This window comes from Camelina sativa, chromosome 20 (assembly GCF_030686135.1).
Source record: "Camelina sativa cultivar CO46 ecotype springtype chromosome 20, ASM3068613v1".
NCBI lineage: Eukaryota > Viridiplantae > Streptophyta > Magnoliopsida > Brassicales > Brassicaceae > Camelina > Camelina sativa.
In genome coordinates, this window is record NC_141899.1 from 15,166,776 (window position 1) to 15,188,904 (window position 22,129).

The 22,129-nt window shown below is 38.3% G+C and overlaps 1 protein-coding gene across 4 annotated transcripts; it reads left to right on the top strand.

Annotated features, from left to right (window-relative positions):
• The first annotated feature begins 395 nt into the window (after window positions 1-395).
• LOC104750729 (pentatricopeptide repeat-containing protein At5g24830) lies at window positions 396-3,519 on the top strand. Of its 4 annotated transcripts, XR_761700.3 has the most exons (6): window positions 396-676; window positions 774-947; window positions 1,045-1,169; window positions 1,263-1,448; window positions 1,535-3,235; window positions 3,311-3,519. XR_761700.3 is itself a non-coding variant. In XM_087506190.1 (5 exons), exons 2-5 carry the CDS (start codon window positions 942-944, stop codon window positions 3,000-3,002), a joined length of 1,785 nt encoding a protein of 594 aa, XP_087362316.1. In that variant the 5' UTR covers window positions 396-676; window positions 774-941; the 3' UTR covers window positions 3,003-3,519. The 4 variants fall into 4 exon arrangements, 2 of the variants coding, with proteins under 2 accessions (XP_087362316.1, XP_010470870.1); XM_087506190.1 differs by having other exon boundaries at window positions 1,535-3,519; XR_761699.3 differs by having other exon boundaries at window positions 614-947.
• The last annotated feature ends 18,610 nt before the right edge of the window (window positions 3,520-22,129 follow it).

The window sequence follows — 22,129 nt, forward strand, 5'->3', positions numbered from 1 at the left end:
GTTCGCTTCTTACCGAATTGGGGATCAGACTTCCAACTGCGCCGGTCATCTACTGTGATAACATGAGAGCCACTTATCTCTGCACTAATCCAGTTTTTCACTCCAAGATGAAACATGTTGCTTTGGACTATCATTTTGTCCGTGAAAACATCCAGTCCGGCACATTACGCGTTGCTCACATCTCAGGTGATGATCAGCTAGCTGATGCACTTACTAAACCGCTACCAGAACCTCGTTTTCTTGAGCTTAATTCTAAGATTGGAGTCCAGAACTTACCTCCATCTTGAAAGGGCGTATAAAGGAGATGTATATTGAAGGAGAGTTATGTAATTAGTTATAGCAAAACTCTTATGTCGAAGGCTATATATATTGTAACCATACACATCAATGCATTCGAGCTTTCCTTACAGAGTTAGTTCGTTAGGAAAAACAAAAAGAAAATTCTCGACCTTTAAGTAAGATTGGTTGTAAATACACAATCTCCAATTTATCTTGTTTTAAAAAAAAAAAAAAAAGTGAAATGATCGAAAGAGATGAAACTAAAAGCCTGTCTTAAAATTAATAATGGGCTACTACGGCCCATTAAAAGCAAGAACCCTAATTTTCGTCAAACGTGCCCAGAACCAAGGAGAGCTTACCTCAGCATCTGATTCCCAATTTTCGCAATCTGGATCAGGTTTGCAAATTCTGATTATTCAATCTCCATTGTTCGCGAATCTCACGTCCTCAGGGCTTATCTTGTGACATCTCTAAGACCAAAATCTATGTTTCAGCTTTAAGATCATAAGCCATTTTGCGTTTGAATGAATCGTCTCTGTTCCCCAAATCAAAGGCATGTTAAGAGTATAGCCGAAATGTATCTTCTCTAATTCCACCGGAGAAGAGCTTTATTCAAAGTGCTATACTTCGCTTTGTCGTTCCATTGCTTCTCTGATTAATCCATGGCTGTAAGTTTGCAGCTTTTTTTTGTTGGTGGGTTATACGAAAGTATTGATTTTTATGCTTCAGCTCACTTCGTTTTATGTTTTTAAATTTGGAAAGCAGCTTTTCATTTCTTGTGGGGAAGTTTCATCTTCTCAAGTCACTGTACTTCGCTTACTCAACCAAAGCCTTGATTTTGTCAGCGACAATGTTGCTAGGATCTTTGCTCCTATTTTCACCAACCTGAGGTTAGTCTAGTTTGATTCATCTTTTGTTCTTGATTCATTTATTGGCTTCCTGACCAATCTGTTTGCTGAGTCTCTTCTTTATGGATTTTGCAGGGACTTTGAAATGCGTCTTTCTTGTATTGAACGTCCTCAATCCACTCCTGTCAATCATCCTCACTCGTGCACTGAGAATTGGTTTTCTGATAAAAAAGATTATGACCAAAAGGGAGACCCGGAAGCTATTTTTAATGTATTGGATTCGATTTTGAAAAGCAGTTTGGATCGTCTGACTTCTTTGAGGTTTGTATTTTCACAACTAACTTATGGTTTGTTTGTAACTCTAGCAAAGTGTTTCTGATAAAGCCTGCATTTTGCTTCACTTGCAGGGAGAGTGTATGTCGGACGAAGAGCTTTGATTATGATGATTCTTTGTCTATTCACTCGTCTATAATGAGGGATCTCTGTTTACAAGGGAAGTTGGATGCTGCTCTCTGGCTACGGAAAAAAATGATGCAGAGTGGATTTATTCCAGGTTTGATCACGCACAATCATCTTATAAACGGGTTGTGTAAGTTAGGTTATATCGACAAGGCAGATGGGCTTGTTAGAGAGATGAGGGAGATGGGTCCTTCTCCCAACTGTGTTTCGTATAACACTTTGATGAAGGGTCTTTGCAGTGTTAACAATGTAGATAAAGCTCTGTATCTCTTCAGTACTATGAGTAAATATGGTATTAAGCCAAATAGAGTGACTTGCAACATAATCGTGCATGCACTTTGCCAGAAAGGTGTTATAGGTAACAACAACACAAAACTCCTTGAAGAGATCTTAGATAGTAGCCAGGCGAACGCACCCTTAGATTTAGTCACCTGTACCATTCTGATGGATAGTTATTTTAAGAGTGGACATGTGGTTCAAGCCCTTAAGATTTGGAAGGAGATGTCACAGAAAAATGTATCTGCTGATTCAGTTGTGTATAATGTCATTATTCGTGGGTTATGTTCGAGTGGAAACATGGTAGCTGCTTATGGGTTCATGTGTGACATGGTAAAGAGAGGAGTAAGTCCTGATATTTTCACTTACAACACTCTCATCAGCGCCTTGTGCAAAGAGGGAAAGTTTGATGAGGCATGTGATCTCCATGGTACCATGCAAAATGTCGGTGTTGCTCCTGATCAGATTTCATACAAAGTTATCATTCAAGGTCTATGTATACAAGGAGATGTGGACAGGGCGAACGAGTTCCTTCTAAGCATGCTAAAAAGTTATTTGCTTCCAGAGGTTCTGCTATGGAATGTTGTTATTGATGGTTATGGAAGAAGTGGAGATACTAGCAGTGCTTTATCTGTCCTAAATCTAATGTTTTCTTATGGTGTTAAACCAAATATTTACACATACAATGCTCTGATTCATGGGTATGTGAAAGGCAAAAGGTTCTTTGATGCGTGGCGGTTCAAGCATCAAATGCGATCTACCGAAATCCACCCAGATACTGTCACCTATAATCTGCTAGTAGGTGCTGCTTGTACATGGGGTCGCTTGCGGTTGGCGTTTCAGTTGTATTATGAAATGCCGAAAAGGGGATGTCAACCTGATATCATTACTTATACTGAGCTGGTTAGAGGTCTCTGTTGGAAGGGTCGACTGAAGGAGGCCGAAAGCCTTTTGTCGAGAATGCAAGTAACTGGTGGTATTACAATGGATCATGTTCCATTTTTGATACTAGTAAAGAAATATACCAGATTGCAGCGACCAGAGGAGGCGCATTTAGTTTACAAAAAGTGGTTAGTGACGAGGAACGCAGGAGTTTCATGTCCAAGCATCCTAAAGCACATGCATACAGAAGAACAGTAATGCGTTGGTTCAATCGACAAAGAGAGCAAGTTTTTATCCTTCCTGAAAGGCCCTTGATTAATAGTTTGATGGACATCTGAGTTAAGTTCAGTTTCTTTTGAAAACATAGAAGATCTGACATGAGGAACAAGAGAACCCTGTTCCAGATTAAACCAACACATTACATGAGGAACAACAGAATCTTGGTGGAGTCACAAGAAGTGGCTTTGTTACATGCGAGGAATCCTCAAATGGTATTCCTCTGTTCCTTGTTTTGGGAAACATTTGATGTTTTATTCGCATCTCTCACAAATTATAGTTACATTCAGGTTTTGATGGATGATTTGGGCGTTCGGCACTCACAGGGCTGTTTCGTCAATAACTCCCAATATACTTTATTGTCTGAAACATCCTTTCATTACAATTTACTTGAAAAATGTGAATACGCCCTTTGCAAGCATGGTTTTTGGGTCGAGTACAAGTATTGTATTATGCTTATTGCAATACAACTTTATTATACTGGTATAGTTGACACTCAGTTGACGCGTCATGTGAAAGTTAATAATGTACAAGATACTAACATAAATCTCCATCCTGTTGTCCTCGTTAAACCATAACTTCTTAATATCTACAAACACTATCCCAAAATTTTCAAATTAAGAAAGAAGCTTCTGTTACAACAATAAAATTACGGAGGAAAGGTTGGAAGGAACTAACCCATGTTCCATCTGCTATGGAAGGATGATTTTCATTCCACTATAAACATGAGTACTTATACAAAAAGTGTAGACTAGGGTATTCATATAGGAGTAAATACACAATATACTAGTTTACATAAATAGATGATTGATATCCGATCATCATTAGGATGATTGATACGTATCTCCTTGACATCCCCCCTCAAGATGAAGGCAGATTTCTGACGCCAATCTTGATACAAAGCTCCTTAAATCGTGAACGATGAAGAAGTTTTGTAAGTCCATCAGCTAACTGGTCATGCGTAGAGATATGTGAGACACGAAGAGCACCGGATTGGATATGCCCACGAACGAAGTGATAATTAAGGGCTATGTGTTTCATCCGAGTGTGAAAAACCGGATTAGCACATAGAGACGTTGCACCCATGTTGTCGCAGTAAATGACTGGTGCAACGGGTAACACAACCCCCATCTCATATAACATAGAACAAATCCATTGTAGTTCAGAGGCAGCATTGGCGATGGCACGGTATTCAGCCTCCGTTGATGACCGTGCAACGCTTAGTTGTTTCTTTGAGCTCCACGAAATGGGATTGTCGCCAAGATAAACAATATACGCATTTGTAGATAAACAGTCACTAACATCACCTCCCCAATCCGCATCAGAGTGAGCGTGAACCGTTAGTGGACAATCCGATCTAGAAAAATCCCATGTGACGTTGTCCCTACCAAATGACGAAGAACTCGCTTCACAGCTTGCCAATTAACCGCAAAGGCAATATCAGGACGAGTAAATGACAAATACTGGAGACTCCCAACAACCTTCCGATATTGCGTAGCATCAACTAGCGGTGTACCAGAGTGAAGAGTAAGCTTTGGTGACTGAGACATCGGAGTGGCAACCGGTTTCGCACCAAGCATGTTAGTACGAGCCAACAGATCGGTGACGTACTTCCGTTGCATAAGGTGTAGCCCTTGTCGTGAGCGAGTGGCCTCTATCCCCAAAAAGTAGCTTAGAGGACCAAGATCCTTGAGAGAGAAGCGAGCGGCAAGGGACGCATTGAATGGTTGAACCAAAGACGGTGGACCAGCAATAATAATATCATCTACATAAACAAGTACATAGAGAAAATCATTATTCATTTTGTAGGTAAAGAGGGAGGTATCGGATAGTGAGCCAGTAAACCCGGAGTTGAGAAGGAAAGTCCGGAGTTCTTGATACCAAGCCCGTGAAGCCTGTTTCAAGCCATAGAGCGCCTTACGTAACCGGCAAACATGATGAGGACGATATGGATCCACAAACCCCGGCGGCTGCGATACATACACCTCGTCGGTGAGAGTGCCTTGGAGGAATGTATTATTGATATCAACTTGATTTATGCTCCAATTTTTCTTGATCGCAACTTCGAGAACTAACCGAACCGTTGTGGATTTAATCACAGGGCTGAATGTTTCCGCATAATCCAAACCGTACTGTTGGTTAAACCCTCTTGCAACAAGTCTTGCTTTGTACCTGGCAATAGAACCATCAGGATTGTACTTAAGAGTAAATATCCACTTACATGGGATCACATGTTGTGATGGGGACAGCTTCTCTAGATCCCATGTGTGATGGCGCATTTGAGCATCAATCTCCTCCGACATCGCTTTTCTAAAATTTGGATCTTTCAACGCCTGAGCTACGGTTGTGGGAATAATAGGAGCTTTAACAGCCAGGAGATTAAACTTCTTGTTAGGTTTGGTGATGTGGTTCTTTGCTCTCGTCGTCATGGGATGGTGGTTTTGGTTTGGTAGCGGAACGTATTGGTGTGGCTGTGGGTTCAGGTGTGGTGCTAAGGATGAAGTGGAGGTTGATGTTTGGGTGGTGGTTGTGGTTTGTGAGACGATACTTGGTGACGACGAAGAAGGTGTAGGCAAAGGTGATGTTTCTCGTGGATGTGGACTCGAGTGAATTGTTGGAGATGGGCTTGAAGTGGATGTTGGGCCTGGAGAATCTAGTGGGCTTACGTTATGAGAGGGATGCATGTTAACGGATGGTGGGGATGTGGATCGTATCTCAGATGGAGATGATGAGGGTGGCATAACTGGCGATGTCGGAGATGCGGATGCTGGAGGAGACGGTGGTGTTGGTGGTAACACCGAAGACACGGATGTTGGAGCCGGCGACGTTGGGTGAAGAACCTAGCACGGGAGCGACGAGGAATGAGCTGGAGACAAGGGTAACAAGACAGCCGGTGGAGAGGACACACAAACAGGGGAAGAGTCACGTGTTGCATGCGACGACGGTAGTGAAGAGAATGGAAACTCAGTTTCAACAAACTGCACATGTCGTGATGTATATACTCAACCACTCGTAATCTCCAAACATAGGTATGCACTTTGAGTAAGTGAGTAACCGATAAATACACACGGTGTGGAACGGCTCTCAAGCTTTGTTGCGCGATACGGACGCAGCCAAGGATAGCACACACAACCAAAAACACGTAGCTTCTTGTAATTTGGAGATTGATTGAACAGCTTTACGTACGGAGAGATACCGTTAAGCACGTCGGTAGGCATACGGTTGATCAGATACACGGCGGTTGCTAGAGCATATGGCCAGTAGACCTGTGGAACTGAAGCATGACTTAGAGGCGCCAGACCGGTCTCAACAACGTGACGATGTTTACGTTCTGCGATACCGTTGTGTTCTGGTGTATGTGGTGGAGACGTGAGGTGAGATATCCCATTAGCAACCAAGAAAGAACGCAATGCAATAAATTCGCCTCCATTATCAGAATAGAGAGTCCGAATTTTGTGTTGAAAACGGTTCTCCACAAGAGCCTAGAAAGCCACGAACACGTCCTAGACTTGAGATTTCTGTTTCAACGGGTACAACCAGGTGTAGCGGGTGTAATGATCGACAATGACAAGATAATACTTGAAGTGATCAGCGGACAAGATAGGAGATGTCCACATGTCCATGTAGAGATACTCAAGAGGTTGTGTGGAAGTGATTGTGTTGGAATTAAAAGGCAATTTGTGACTCTTATTAATCAAACAGTCGGAACACGACCATTGTTGTTGCGAGGAATTTGAAATAGGCAAAGAAAATTTGGAAGCAAGTGCCTTTAAAACCGAAAAAGAGGGATGCCCAAGTCGATAATGCCAAAAGGAGAGGTCGGTTTTTGGTGAGGGTGTTGTGGAGAATGCGGTGATGGTGTTGCGTTGAACCGGCCACTCGTATAGCTCATTCCTAGTCTTGCCTTGGAGCAACCGGACCCCCGTGCTGAGATCCTTCACCTGAAAATGAGCAGGATAGAAATGAGCCGAGACTTGATTATCATGGCATAGACGATACACCGAAATAAGATTCTTAGACACATCAGGGACATAAAGAACATCTTTAAGCTTAAGAGATCGAGAAGGTGTGGGAAGTAAATCGGAACCCGTGTGGGTGATCGGAATACCAGATCCATCCGCAAGAGTGACCTCCTTGCCACCGTTGTACGGTTGGTGAAGAGACAGGTTCGCAAGGTCCGATGTTAAGTGGTGTGTCGCACCGGTGTCACATATCCAAGGAGTTGGCGTAGACGTGGAACCCAAGGAAAGATTCGCACGTGGCTGCCATGGTGGCCTTGAAATTGAGAACACCAACGAACGCTATGTCCATGGATGCCACAAATTTGACAACGTCCCTGATAGCCACGACCTTGGTACCCACGACCGTGAGAGCCGCGTGAAAACTGCGAGCGGTGCTGCGAAGCATGTTGACCACGAGACGAAGCAGGGAGAGCAGAGGAAGCGGACATCAAGGTTTGAATCTTCAACTCTTGATTTATCAGCTTCTCAAGCACCACATCCAGCGAGGGTGTTGTATCACGACCCTCGATCTGATCCGTAACGGGCTTATACTCTTCTGGCAAGCCACCGAGGATGTAATCGATCTGATCTTCATGTGGGATAGGACTCTCAAGTAGTGCAAGTTGATCAAAACGCACCGTGAAACCTTGAAAGTACTCTTCAATAGACTTTGTCCCTTTCTTCCAATGCTTGAGCTGGTCACGGATCTGGAGGATATGACCACGACTGGGTTGAGCATAGGTGGTGTGAAGAGTTGTCCAGATCTCCGCCGACGTGGTAGCCTTGGAAAGCAGAGATTGCACCGAGAGGGATATTGCACCAAGGAGACTGGAGAAGATCAGCTGATCTTGACGTTGCCAGTGTTCGTGAGCCGGATTGACAGTGGTGGTGCCATCGGAGGTTAAGGTGGCAGTGGGGGCAGCCGTAGTGACAAAGTCTGAAATGAAGACGGCCTGACTACCCCTGGCATTAGTCTGAAAGCATTCCAAACTGGGGACAAGCAGTGTGGTGGCCCTTTGGGGAGAAGTTCACTCTGAAGTACTTCGGTGCGTTTCTACCAGGGATGACCGGATCAGCCGATATGGTTTATCAGAAAAGAAAAATAATTACTACCAAGACAAAGACTGAAATCAAGATACATATGCAATGCCTCAAATATTGCTCTGGAAGTTTGTCTTCCATTTCTACCAACTTTCTGTCCTTCCTCGGTAGCACTGCACATAAGCTCGATGAAGGGATCCGAATCAAGCTCGACAACAAAATTAATGATTCACGAAGTTTCCTTGTTGGTTTTCTTTATTTATTTGTATCTTTTAATATATATATATATATATATACTAGATTTTAACCCGCAGCGCAGTACACCATACGACTATTTTTTTAATTTAAAAATTAAACATACACATTGTATTTATTTGTTCATTTTTTGTTTTGTTTAATATTTAAGATTGTATAAGTTTATTTTGATTGTTAGTTCTAAGATTTAACCCGCCTGAAAATTTGTTTTTTACATAATAGTAGTTTAATCAACTTAATTAGATATGTTTAATATTGATAGAGGGTTTAATAGTAAAATGTGTAGGCGAAAACCCATTACATAAACTTTTGAAAAATTATTTATATTCTCATGTTGAAAAATTACTTAATTCTTTAATATGTTTTTTCTGCATGTAGTATTGGTGCTTTTTTTATTATTATTGTGCATATGTTAAATTGGTAAAGAGGTATTTACATAGATTTAGTTTTCTTATCACAATGTAACATTGCTGATATTACTCATACACTAAATTTGATTTAGTCAATACATAAATTGTGTAACTGAATATAGATTTTTAGTCAAACATGTATCATTTGTGGAGGTTAACGTAAATATCAAAAATACATATGTAGTATAATAAAATCACACAATGTTCTTTAGTTTAGTTTTCTATTTTTTTTTCTATCCACATCAATTGCTCTAATGTTTTAGAAAACTTGGAAGATGAGATCAAATCAAAAGAGGAGGATCATACATATTTTTATTTACCTGTAAAATATTAAAGAAAAATTATTAAAGATGTTAGATATTAGAAAAAGCACAAATAGAAAACTAAAAAACAATTATAAAAACAAAGCATATATGATGCGGATAGTAGTAACAAAAACTTTCAAACAAAAATTCACCTTATAAATATAAGATTTTTAAAATAAAAAATTTCATTATTCTATGTACCCTCCAAAAAAAGAAAAAATATATATGTTACACTTTAAAAGAAAATCGTTATAAACTTAAAATTTTGGGAGAAATAACATTGATTTGATGAAATATAAATTTTATCTTACTTTTTACAAATCTATTTTTCTGAAATTAAGTCCTTAAAACAAAAGAAAAGTATATGAAAATGAAAAGAATTTTTGGAAAATTATAGATTTAATCTCCTTATCTTTAAAAAACTCATATGAAGAGATCTGTAGCATATTTTTTTTAAAAATAACATGTAGGATTAAAATTTTTTAGCAAAGTTTAAATCTAAAATTCTTTATTTATGATGCATCTAAAACCAAATTGGACCATGAAAGAAAAAAAAACATACATTATGATCCTACTTTTATTGTCATGATTACAATTGAGCTGCATAAAAAAAAAATACGAAATATATATTAGTGATGCAGATTGTGAAGAAATCTATTATTTTCTAACATAGAAGAATTGAAAAAAAAAATAACAAAGTAGTATGAATGAGGTTGTTTGGTAGATTGATGTTTGGTAGATTGACGTTCATAGGTTATTTATAGTGTAAGGTGCGATATCAAATTGAATAAATACTAGTGAGCAAGCAAAAAGATCTTTTAAAATATAATGATTATTATGAAAGAATTCAAAAGATTTAAAATTTATTTAGGTATATTTCTTTTCTATTTTTAATAAAATTATTTTCTTTTTTCCAAACAGGGATCTTTCAACCCTTCTCCTTCTTTGTCGACGAACTTGAGAGGTTCCTCCACTTAAATTTTCGTGCAAATTCTCAAAGAGATCTCTGAGCTCTCTACTCTACAAGCGCCGATCTCTTGTCTTCTACATTGTTCATCATGAATTCTTCTTCTTTATTATGCTCTCATTTTCCCTTCTTTTTCTCAACCAGTTTTCTTAACCAAATCAAATCTCTCTCAGATACAACAATAAAAAATGGGAATAAGCTCTAGCTGTCTAAGATCTACTAAACCAAGAATCTTCTATTTTTGCTGCAAGTCTTTCTTCAACTCTTCCACCTCCTAACGGCATAGGTGATTCTATTAAAATAGCTCCCCACTCTTTCCGTTTGAGTTTTAGTGAGTTCATCTATGAAGAAAATGCAGTGCGCATTGATGACTTTGAGACATCTCTTCTTCTCAAATCAATAATCAAATCAATTAGAGTCAAAACAATAATCAAATCATATATATTTTAAGCATGTTCCAATCATTAAACAACTATAATTTCACACAAAACTTGAACGAAAGTCCAAAAGAAATAAGTTCAAATCCTAACAAATAACAAAACATAATTTAAAAACAAGTGAAAATGATAATGAAAAAATTAGTGAGCTACGCATACTTCTCATCACCAACAGTAGAATCACCACTTGAAATTTCAAAATTTAATCATAACTTTGTATGAGTTCAAAAAAATTATTAAATTTGACAAAGATGTAAAACTTACATACAATAATTTGATATTTAATAAATTTATCTAAGTAAATAAAATACAATTTTTATAATTATTGATATTTATGTTTATGTATTTTATATAACTTATGTACATACTAATTTTGTTGTAGTTATTAACATTTTCTATTATTATATTATTATATTTAAAATATTAAATAATTTTAATTCAAAAATATAATATATTTAAAATATATCGTACCGCTTGATCTGCATTTGAACAGCCAAATTGCTTGATCCGCTTTTGTTCTACTTGAACCGCTTGATCTGCTCTGCCCGATACACTTTCAACATACGGAGACATAATGTTTTGTTTTCGTCCTGTTATAAATCTACTCCAGCTGTTATCCTCTTCACATGATGTTCCAAATTTTAAATTTTTATTTTTTGAAAAAATAACAAAAATACTTACTAGTAAGATTTATTTATTGGAACTCATACAAGTCACAAAGTAGAGTCCACGCCGGCTTACATTGTACTTGCTACTTAGATCAAACTTTAGTAGTAGTATCATTATATACTAGGAGTAGAAAAATAAGTGGTTGATCCCCATGGCAGCTTTAGGTTTATGAAATGAGGCTTCATAAATTAGCTCTCCAACTCTCTCATAAACTGTAATAATTAATTTTCTTACTCTTCTTTCTTCCATCCAGGGATATTTATTGCTTGCCTCTCTCCAAGGAATATTTTAGTACAATTTAATTTAATCCTTTTTTTTGTTATACTTTTAACTTAATCGTTTTAGCTAACACTTGTTATCTAACATGAGTGTTAGTTAATTTTTAGATTTTCTTTCCCTTTTGCATTTTTGGAATTGTTGGAAAGCTGTAGTTTGTACACTCATATCTAAACATTATACATATATAAAAATGTGAATGTATGCAATATCCTCGAAAAATAAAAGTTTTCTCTCTCCAAAAGGAGCGAAAAATTAGGCGATAACCGGGAACCCACTTCCCCGACGGTTTGGCTTCACGCCGCCGTTGAGAAGTTCCTTTTTCCTTTCTTCCCTTTCCAATCCAAACATCTAATGACATATCCCACTTCAGAACCACTGGATCCGAATCCCCAGGCGGTGCATGAACCTCACTCTCACCCGCCGGTTAACCAAGTTCTGGTTTCAGATCTGAAAATTACAATTACCCTAGAGTCCTCCTCTTCACCAGCGGCACCCTCGGCTGATAACTCAACTACTAAAGCAGAACCAGCTCCCTCCTCACACATGAAGCCAGTCAAAGTACCACCCATAATCGACGATACTCAACTCCAGAGGGCAGAGCGCTTCAACCCTTCTCTCCGCAACCTTAGCAAAGCTGCTCAATCAAGCTTTACGGAGGATAGTACTCCCAAGTTACGTGCTCCAGCCTCTGTCATACTCAAATATACTGACACTTGGAAGGACCATATAGTGGCCCACTTTCATGGAACTCCACCGCCAGCCGATAAGATTTTCGTTGACCTAAATCTCATTTGGGGAAAAAAGGGGAGAATCAATATTCGCTGCCTTCCTAATAGTCTAGTGCTCATTTACATCCCATCTGATCTAACTCGGCAATGGGTCTTGGAGGGTTGATGCTGGCAAGCGGGAGGTTTCTTGTTCACAGTCACTCCCTGGTCTCCAACAGCATCCCTTAAGCCAATGAAGCTCGTATCTCTTCCAATCTGGGTCATTCTCAAGGATGTTCCCTCTCAACTTTACTCTTTTCCAGGATTAAGCACCATCGCCTCAGGTATTGGGGAGCCGCTCCATACGGAAAAGCATCAGCTCCCTCCACTATCTATGGACACAAGGATACAGGTCGAAATACTCTAGAAAAACACTTGCCCCAATCTGTTCTCATTGAGGATGATGCAGCAAATGAAACTTGTATCTGGGTCGAGTATTTACATCTGCCTCCCAAACGCGACTACTGCAAAGAATTTGGACACCTCTGTCATTGCTGTCCAACTGCTATGGTTATATCTACATCCTCTACTTAGAACTTGCACCAACCTGAAGCTTCAGTCTCTCAAAACATCAAAAACCTTCAGACTCCTAAGTAGGCACCAGCTTTTACATGCCAGGCCAAGAAGCACCTAGTAGCAGGAATTCCAATACTGCCAACACGCTCATACCACATTAGCTCCCAAGATGTTCCACTTAGCAATGTGCCTTCTCCAGCACCTCAGACTACAGAACCACCTCCTCCAGCGACATCAACACATACATATCTGGACTCCCAAACAAATGACTCCTCAAATGAATGGTAGATAGTCCGAAAGAGATCACACCCAGCAAACGTCAATAAGCCAGTCGAAAGCTCTCACACCATAACCACCACCACAAGGTTTGTTGACTCCTCATCCGCAGAAGAAACTAACAAGGGTTTTTCTGGAACCACAAAACCGCTAATACCTCACAAGTCCATTCCACCCTCTGTTCTAAAGGACTTGTAATCAAAGAAGCTTGATCATCATACTGCAACAAATAAGTCTGCTAATGGACCTTTTGAAGCTCCGCAACAGAAGACATTGAAGAAGAATCCTCAGAAAACTACTAAGCACTCCTTAAGTGGACGGCCCCCTGCGTAGGGACGTCCCCATCATCGCGCTTGAAACCCAGCTTTCAACACCTTTTGCTTAACGATGATGAATACGAAGATTTTTTGCTATAATATTAGGGGTTTAAATACAACCCAAAGACAGAAAGAGCTCAAGGGATGGGTTCAGTCTAACAGACCGTCAATAGGCGGTATTTTGGAAACACATGTACAGCAGGAAAATGTGGATGCAATCTTGACTCGTAACTTCCCAGGTTGGAGATACGATTACAACTACTTTCCTAATGCTCAAAATGGGAGAATATGGATTGTTTGGGATCAAGCTCTGAAAGTCTTTATCTATCACAAGACAGACCAAGTGATTACATGCGGAGTTTTTGTTCAAGCTACAAATCAATCTTTCACGATCTCCTTTGTCTATGCTCGGAATTGCTTAGTAGCTAGAAGGAAACTTTGGTCAACCTTGAAGGAACAACATCTCACCAGCATCCAAAGGAATCATTCTTGGCTAATACTAGGCGACTTCAATCAAATCCTACAAGTGGAGGAGCACTACTCTTTCCATCCTTATCTATTACCACTTCAAGGCATGTCGGAATTTTGCGAATGCATAGACACTTGTGAACTCTTGGAGCTATCTAGCAGAGGAACAGCTCATACATGGTATAATGGCCAGCACCTCAATCCAATCACAAGGAAACTGGATAGGTCACTCATAAATGAAGTTTGGTTAGCCGCCTTCCCCTAGTCTACTGCTCTTTACGACGCACCAGGGGGATTAGATCACTCGCCTATGGTGATTGTACACTCGAATCAGGTTGAGAGGAGGAAGGTCCCTTTTAAATTCTATACGTTCTTCACCACCCATCCATACTATCCGAACCTTGTAGAAACATCTTGGAATTTAGCTGTGGCTCCAGAAAATCTGATGTTCTCTCTATGCCAAAATCTCAGGGCAGTGAAGATATCCTACAAAGCTCTAAACTGCAATAGTTTCAGCAACATCCATGCAATGGCAGCAGAGGCATTTGAGGCGCCAAGTAATTACAAATGCTGATACTCTTAGATCTAACTCCAGCTTTATTCGAAGAGGAAAGGTTGTCGAGGACACGTTGGAATATCTTAGCGAATGCGGAAGAGTCTTTCCTTAGAGAAAAATCAAGAGTCAGATGGTGCCTAGAATGAGATTTAAACACTCGCTTCTTTCACAACTCGATAAAAGCCCACAAGCTGAGGAATCAAATTTGCTCGCTGATGACACAAACTAGAGAGAGAATAACCGACAAGGGTCAACTTCAGGACATGACAGTCGACTACTAACAATAACTGCTTGGTACAAAGAACACTCAGGTCGAACCTCTTTCGGTGGAGAGAATCAAAGACTTAACAACATTCAGATGCTCAGCGGATCAGCGCCTCCACTCTTTCAGACATTCCTACACCTGAGGAGATCACCAATGCTCTCTTCTCCCTACCAAGGAACAAGGCACCGGGCCCCGATGGATTCACAGTTGAATTCTTTATCAACTCCTGGATTATTGTTGGTCCAACCTTGATCGATGCAGTCAAAGAATTCTTCGTGACAAGAAAGCTCCTAAAGCAAGTCAATGCGACAATCTTGGCTCTGCTTCCAAAAACCGTTGCAGCAGATACTCTTACTAATTACAGGCCCATTTCTTGCTGCAGCACAATTTACAAGGTGATCTCTCGGATCCTTGCAAAGGCTCATCACATGTCAGGCTGTTCAGAGGAACCAAGTCGCCTTCATTCAAGGAAGGCTCTTATGCAAAAATGTACTTCTAGCATCCGAGCTAGTAACTGATTTCAACAAGGCATGTCCAATCACCTGTGGATGCTTACAGATCGACCTGTCCAAAGCGTTTGACAACATTGACTAGAACTTCCTTACCAACATTCTCTCTGCACTAAAACTCCCTCCAGTTTTCATCTGTGACAACCCGTCCTGTGGACCCCACTAGCCCCTCGCTAGCCGTCCCCATGGATCCCAGGCTGGCCCTGCAGGGCATCGATCCTAACCCCTCACCGTGGAAAGGAAACTACATCCAAATCCACCAATAGATTATTGGTGCACCAGGCGTTCCTCGAACCCTGGTCCCCACCCTTTAACAACCCTCCCACAGGACAAGCTTTTACCAATTGATCTACAGGTCAGCTTGGGGTCCATGGGGGCGGCTAGCGGGGGGCTAGTAGGGTCCACGAGACGGTTTGTCACATCATCAACTTGCTAGCGACCTGCTACTCCACTCCATCATACTCGATTGGTTTCAATGGTGAATTAATTGGCTATTTCTCAGGAAAGAAGGGATTAAGACAGGGAGACTCTATCTCTGCCCCACTGTTCACTTTAGTCATGGATATACTCTCGAAGCAACTAGACAAAGCGGTGTTATTGGGCAGATTCCAACCTCACCCAAGCTGTGCTCAACCTCTCATCAATCCTAGTCTTCTTCAATGGAAATGAGGCCTCGTTGCAAGAGATACTACGCATCCTTGGCCCCTTTAAAGCTAGCTCAGGCCTAGGAATAAACCTAACCAAATCATGTCTTTATCTAGATGGGAACCAGAGAAACATCATCAGTTAGATGTCAGCAAGGCACAACCTTGTTTATGGCTCCCTTCTGATGCGCTACCTAGGAGTACCTCTCACTCCACACAAGCTCACTCCAACAGACTATCAACGTCTGATAGATAAGGTTCAAGGTCGTATCTCACCCTGGACAAATCGCCATCTCTCCTTTGCAGGCCAACTCCAATTGCTCCAGTCAGTGATCAACAACACAATAAATTTCTGGGCGTCAATTTTCTTGTTGCCAAACAAATGCTTTGAGAAATTGGAGCACTTATGTAATGCGTTTTTGTGGAATGGCGTTGTATCCTCTGCTCGTGGAGCGAAGGTCTCCTTGGAGACTGTCTGCACCCCAAAATCTGCTGGCGGTTTGGGTCTTTGAAGAATTTTAGATTGGAACCAAATCTTTGGTCTTAAATTGATCTGGCTCCTCTTCTCTCAAGCAGGCACTCTATGTGTTTCCTGGGTACACCAACACTTAATTCATGGGAGAAGCTACTCGGAAGCCGACTTCCGTACAACAGGGAGTTGGATCTGGAGGCGTCTCGCAAAACTAAGAACCCTGGCAATACCTTTTGTTCATTGCAACGTGATAACTGGCAATGATGCTCTTTTTTGGCATGATAACTGGACAGGACTTGGCTCTTTATTGGATATTCTTGGAGACTCAGGTCCAAGAGTCACTGGTATCGGTCTTCTTGCTCCAGTTTGTGCAGCAGTCAATAATGGTTCCTGGTCCATTCCGCGAGGTAGACATCCATTAGTACAACTCCTACGAACATGCCTTGACTGCATGACCCACCTCCTCTAGGTCTGGAAAGAGATCAGTTCTAATGGAAACTAACGCCAGACAATACTCATAACACCTTCTCCTCAATGTGAACGTGGAAGCATTTGCATCCCTCTGGACCGATAGTCCCTTTGTTTTCTCAAGTTTGGTTCAAGGACCGCATACCCAAGATGGCCTTCATGGCTTGGCTAACCGTGCAGGATCGCCTAACGACCAGGGATAGGCTTCGTAGGTGGAATTTCCCTGTCCCAGGCTCCTGTCTACTTTGCCTTACTGGTAATGAATCAAGAGATCATCTATTTTCTGAGTGTCCATACTCACATAATCTCTGGTCAAGCTTCTTTGATCGATTTGTACCTACGCTAGAGCCAACTTTCACCAGAATCCTGAACTGGATAAAGAATCCTACCACAAATAAGACGCTAAATTCTGTTTGCAAGGTAGTTTTTCATGCTCTCATCTATACCATATGGAAGGAAAGGAACACCAGGCTTCACAGCCCAGATTTTCGTTCTTAAAATCAGCTTCATAGGGAAATTCAACTCCTTCTCCGTAGGAAGCTATTGGGCCTAGATCGCAAGCAACTAGGAACTAACATCATGACCACTCCTTAGGATACCTACCTCGCTCTATGGTTCACCCACTTTCAAAACCCTTAGATTCTCTTTCTTTGTAAAATGTGTTAATTAGCATCTCCGAACTTGGATCTCTTTTGTCTTAGTCCCTGACTCTCCCAACACGTTATAATATACGGTATCATTTTTTAAAAAATAAATAAATAAATAATAAATAAATAAAGATGTGAATTTTTTTTAGCCTAGTTAATTCTTTTTCAAAGTCTAAAACTAAACACTCTAACATATATATGATCAAAAGACAGGTTCACGATAATGGTTCTCCAACATCAGTCTATTTTGCTTGCTCACGATACGGTGGTCTGATTCAGTACCGTTAAATTTTGACTTAACACCGTTCGAACATATGTTGAAATTGACAACATTTCATATAGTTCAGATATCAAATTTGAATTTTAACACGGTTCAGGTTGTTATTTGCAGAGTATTGAAGTCCAGGTATGAAAAAGCGTTTGGAAAATAAATAGGGTTGATTTTGGCTGTTTACCCGATACTACTAGTCTAGTTTTTTTTCTCTTGCTTTTTCTAATGTCACATTTCATAAATTCATATCAGTAAAGAAAATCTATATAATAATAACAATCTGAATAAATACCAACAACAGTTGCGATTTTTTGTCGTACCTTTTCGTAAAATATTTTATTTTTTTATTTTTTGAAAGAAAATAACAACGGTTGCATCTCTCTCAAAAGTTGCGTCTGTTAAATGAAGAGTTGTGTCTCTTACAAACAGTTGTGTCTATTCAAATGTTCGCATCTTTAGAAATCTATATATAAATGACTTCTCATCATTGCATTCAAATTTTCTTCATATTTGTATTAGTTAAAAGAGAATTTGTTAGAAGTGAAGTCTCGTCACTGTGAGAAATCTATTGCAGTTTGATATATTTTGTGAATCATTGTAATATTTAATTATATTCAGTCTAAATATACATCTTCATAATAATTATTTTTAATTTATTAAAATATATTTAGCCGTTTAATTGAACCATTACAACATTAGTATATTTAATATTTAAGATCATATCACTTGGATGAACTTTTCATATATAAATTATTATTTATTAGTTTTAATAACTAAAATATATTTAAATGAATTGTTGCAACCTTTTAATTACACCACGACAAATTTCGTTTATTTGATGAACCATTATAATGTTTGATTTATTTCATGAACTGTTGCAATTTGTTTGGTAAATTTGATATCTATGGTTGTGTCTACAATACTAAAATATATTTAAATAATTTTTTGTTTCCGTTTAAGTAATCTTAAGATGCTTTCTTTAACCATATACTTCTTCGAGGGTTATCATTCTATTGGTATGAATCCAAACCAAAAGGTTTGTTTTTAGCTGTTTATAAATGTGGTTCAAGTTGGTTCTTCAGAAAATGAGAGCATATTGGTTCGTATATATTTTTCTATTCTCATTTTTTTGATTAGAAAACTAATTGTATTATAGAAAAAAATATCTATATCTATTTTTTTTAAAAATATATGATTATGACATATCAAGGTGAAAACAAAAATAAAATATTTCTATTTTTCTACTGTTGGAAATATTCAGTTTATTAGAAGATGGAAAACCGGTGATCAACATAAATAGTGGCGGTTAAGATGATTGTCCAATAAACTATCTTAACGACAAAGACTTATCTACAATTTTATATATGTTAAGAGAATTTGTATATTTAGTTCTAGTCATAATACGCTCAAATTGAAATCTTAACAACAAAAGATACTGAATATCAAAATATTTTAAAAGATTGAAAAGATTTTGGATTCTGACTGCCAAAAAGAAGAGGAGTGTGTGAGAGCAATGAACCCGGCCGTCCTTGGCCGACCATCTTTCTTAGACGCGCACATTGTTGATGCTACATTATACACCTAAATATTATTGTTATAAGTTCTAACTATTATTGTTTCCTTTTAATATTTATTATATTATTTATTTATGTGTGACTCAGGATAAGTAACCAACATCTTATGCGGAGAAAAATAAGTAGTAAGTACACTCAATGGATTAACCATATATATATATAATCTATTATACTTGCCAAAATGTTTAATGACTATAGGTTGTTTTATATAAATATATGTTTCATCTATAAAACAACAGTTGTTTGTATTATATATTCATTTACAATACTGCCTTTATGAAAATAGATATATTAATTTTTATTTATGAATATTATAACTGAATTTTGATTCAAATAAATAAAATATGTGATAATTTTCTGTTAAGTTATATTCAAATTTTAGAGGATTGGTAATTTTCTTACTGATTGTTTGAATAGTAATATTTATACTCACTTTTATGAAGTAAAAATTGATTTTGGTTAGAAATAGAAATATGTTTGAGTTATGCTAAAAAATATTAAAATAATTAATTGAAATGAATTTTAAAAAATAATCATTATGTCATTTTAAGAATGGTCCTCAATTAATATTTTTAATATTTGTAATTTATTAAACGGTTATTTAGTAAATTTATATTGTCTTATACAATGTATTCATAATTTTAGCATTTAAGAAAAAACAAATTTTAAAATATAATCATTTACATATCATATTTGACAACAAGAGCACAAGTTGTAGCGGTTCATAAAATATACAAAAAGATGATTGTAATGTTGCAAAGAGACGACACGACTGTAGATTGCATTTATTCATTTAAAAATAAATTATGAAAAGTTATGACGAAAAGACACGGATAAAAGGTGACATCGAAAAGATGGAAACAAAAGGTTACAACGAATAAATGTGAACGAAATAACACGACTGTTGAAACAACCCGACTTTTTTTTTTTAATAATTAAATACAATATATAATTAAGCATCTCATACTACTTAATTAAACAAACCAACCCACACACACTAACCAACCAATAATAAACCAACATCCAATTACATGCACAGCGGAAACATATCAATAATACAAAACCAATACAATAACATTTCTATCCATTCTATCCAGCAACCTAACATATCTCTATCCAAGGTTCCAACAACATATCCAACAATCCAATAACACACAAACGAGACCCTAGATCATCCTCCTCCTCATCGCCATGATTCCACATCACAAACCTGCACACCACAAACAACAATTGAGATGCGTAAGTATTATCACAAATACTTAGTGAGGCAATCCTCCCATCTACTGGACTATACACACAAGCAACTGAGAAACTAATGCTTAACAAATAACAACCAAACACACACAAACCAGGAAAAACACAAAACAAGCAACTTGGTGTCGACCGACACCAGAGAGGTGTCGATCGACACTGGCCAAACATGGTGTCGACCAACACCTAATTGGTGTCGATTGACACTCCCTTCGCAGACGCGAACTGCACGAATCCGAACGACGAACCTCCGTTTCAATCCGCCTCCAATCTGTCCCAAACTCTCCCAAAAGCCTCAGGAACCTATAATACCCATAACACAACCACCACAAGCAAGAACAACACCACAAAACACAACAAATCAAGCAAACAAAGGATTCTCAGGCTTAGATAAGCCATGGTCATGCACTCACCTTATCAAATGATTATAACAACCAATACAACCAGTTGAGACCTTCCTAAGGTCTGAAACAGCCCAGAAACACCCTACAACAAGCTACACAACCAAAAATGACTTATAGCAAAACTGGACAGAAACATCAGAAAAGAACAGTCTCAAAGACGAAACCCTAAAATGAAAACCAACCGTTAACTAACAAATCGCTCCGGTGAAAAGCTATCCCTAGCCGTCACGAAGCTTCCCACAAAATTTCAGCACGATCAGGAACCAGAAGAGACCACGATCTCAATTACCATCCCCGATGGTTCCAACTCGCGTCTGAGAAAAAGTGACTCACGAAACTGCCAATAACTCATCGAGTTTAAATCCAAAACTACTTCTGTAAAAAGACGATGAAAGACTTGGGAATAAACCTACCAAATTTCATTACCTTTGAGAACGATTTGATATGCCGAAACTGTTTCCTCCTAAACCCTAACGATTCTGCTCTTTCTCCTTTAATCTCCTTCACACCACAATAGGCTCTCTCCTCTCTCTATCTCTGCAAACGGCGACTAGACACCCTAAAACCCTTAATTTGTCGCTTCTCCACTTATCTACTCGGTTTAGATAACTAAACCAAACCAACCAAACCAAAATCGCGAATTAAAACAAACCCGACGAACCCAGAAATAGTGGTGTCGATCGATGCCACAAGGGTGTTGATCGACACTCCTACCAAAATCGCATAATCCGGTTCACGGATGTTACAACTGTAATGTAATCTCATGGTATTTAATCTTAAAACTTTGTTTATATTGATGTGTGTAGCATTGATAATTATTTATTTAATCACATGTGAAGGTAAGATTATTTTTTTAAGAATATTTTTTGAATAAAATGTAATCTCATGGCATTTAATCGTAAAACTTTGTTTAATTTGATGTGTGTAGAATTGATAATTATTTTTATTTAATTACATGTGAAGGTAAGATTATTTAAAAAAAAATATTTTTCAAATAAAATATAAAAAATGTTTCAACAAATTGTATTTTTTGAAATTTTTATTAAATAGTTTAGAATCCCAATAAATTAATAAATAAATTTAATTAAAAAATTTTTGTAAAAAATATTTTATTAAAATGAATTCTCCGCGATATCGCGGGGGCTCCATACCTATTAAACAAATAATAGCAGCCATTTAAATAAACAAAACATACTACTAGTTTAGTTTTATCTTATTTTTAATATTTTATTGACGACAAAAATTGTTTTATGATTTTATTTTGGACAACAATATATTTTGGGTTTTCTTTTTTTTTTTTTCTTTTTTCCTCCAAATTTTACTGTTCCTTATTATCGTTT

Bases quoted from the DNA above. Each gene is read 5' to 3' on its own strand.
- LOC104750729 (XM_087506190.1), top strand. The intron at 1,170-1,262 runs GTTAGTCTAGTT...TGGATTTTGCAG, and splicing joins CCTATTTTCACCAACCTGAG to GGACTTTGAAATGCGTCTTT. The intron at 1,449-1,534 runs GTTTGTATTTTC...CTTCACTTGCAG, and splicing joins GATCGTCTGACTTCTTTGAG to GGAGAGTGTATGTCGGACGA.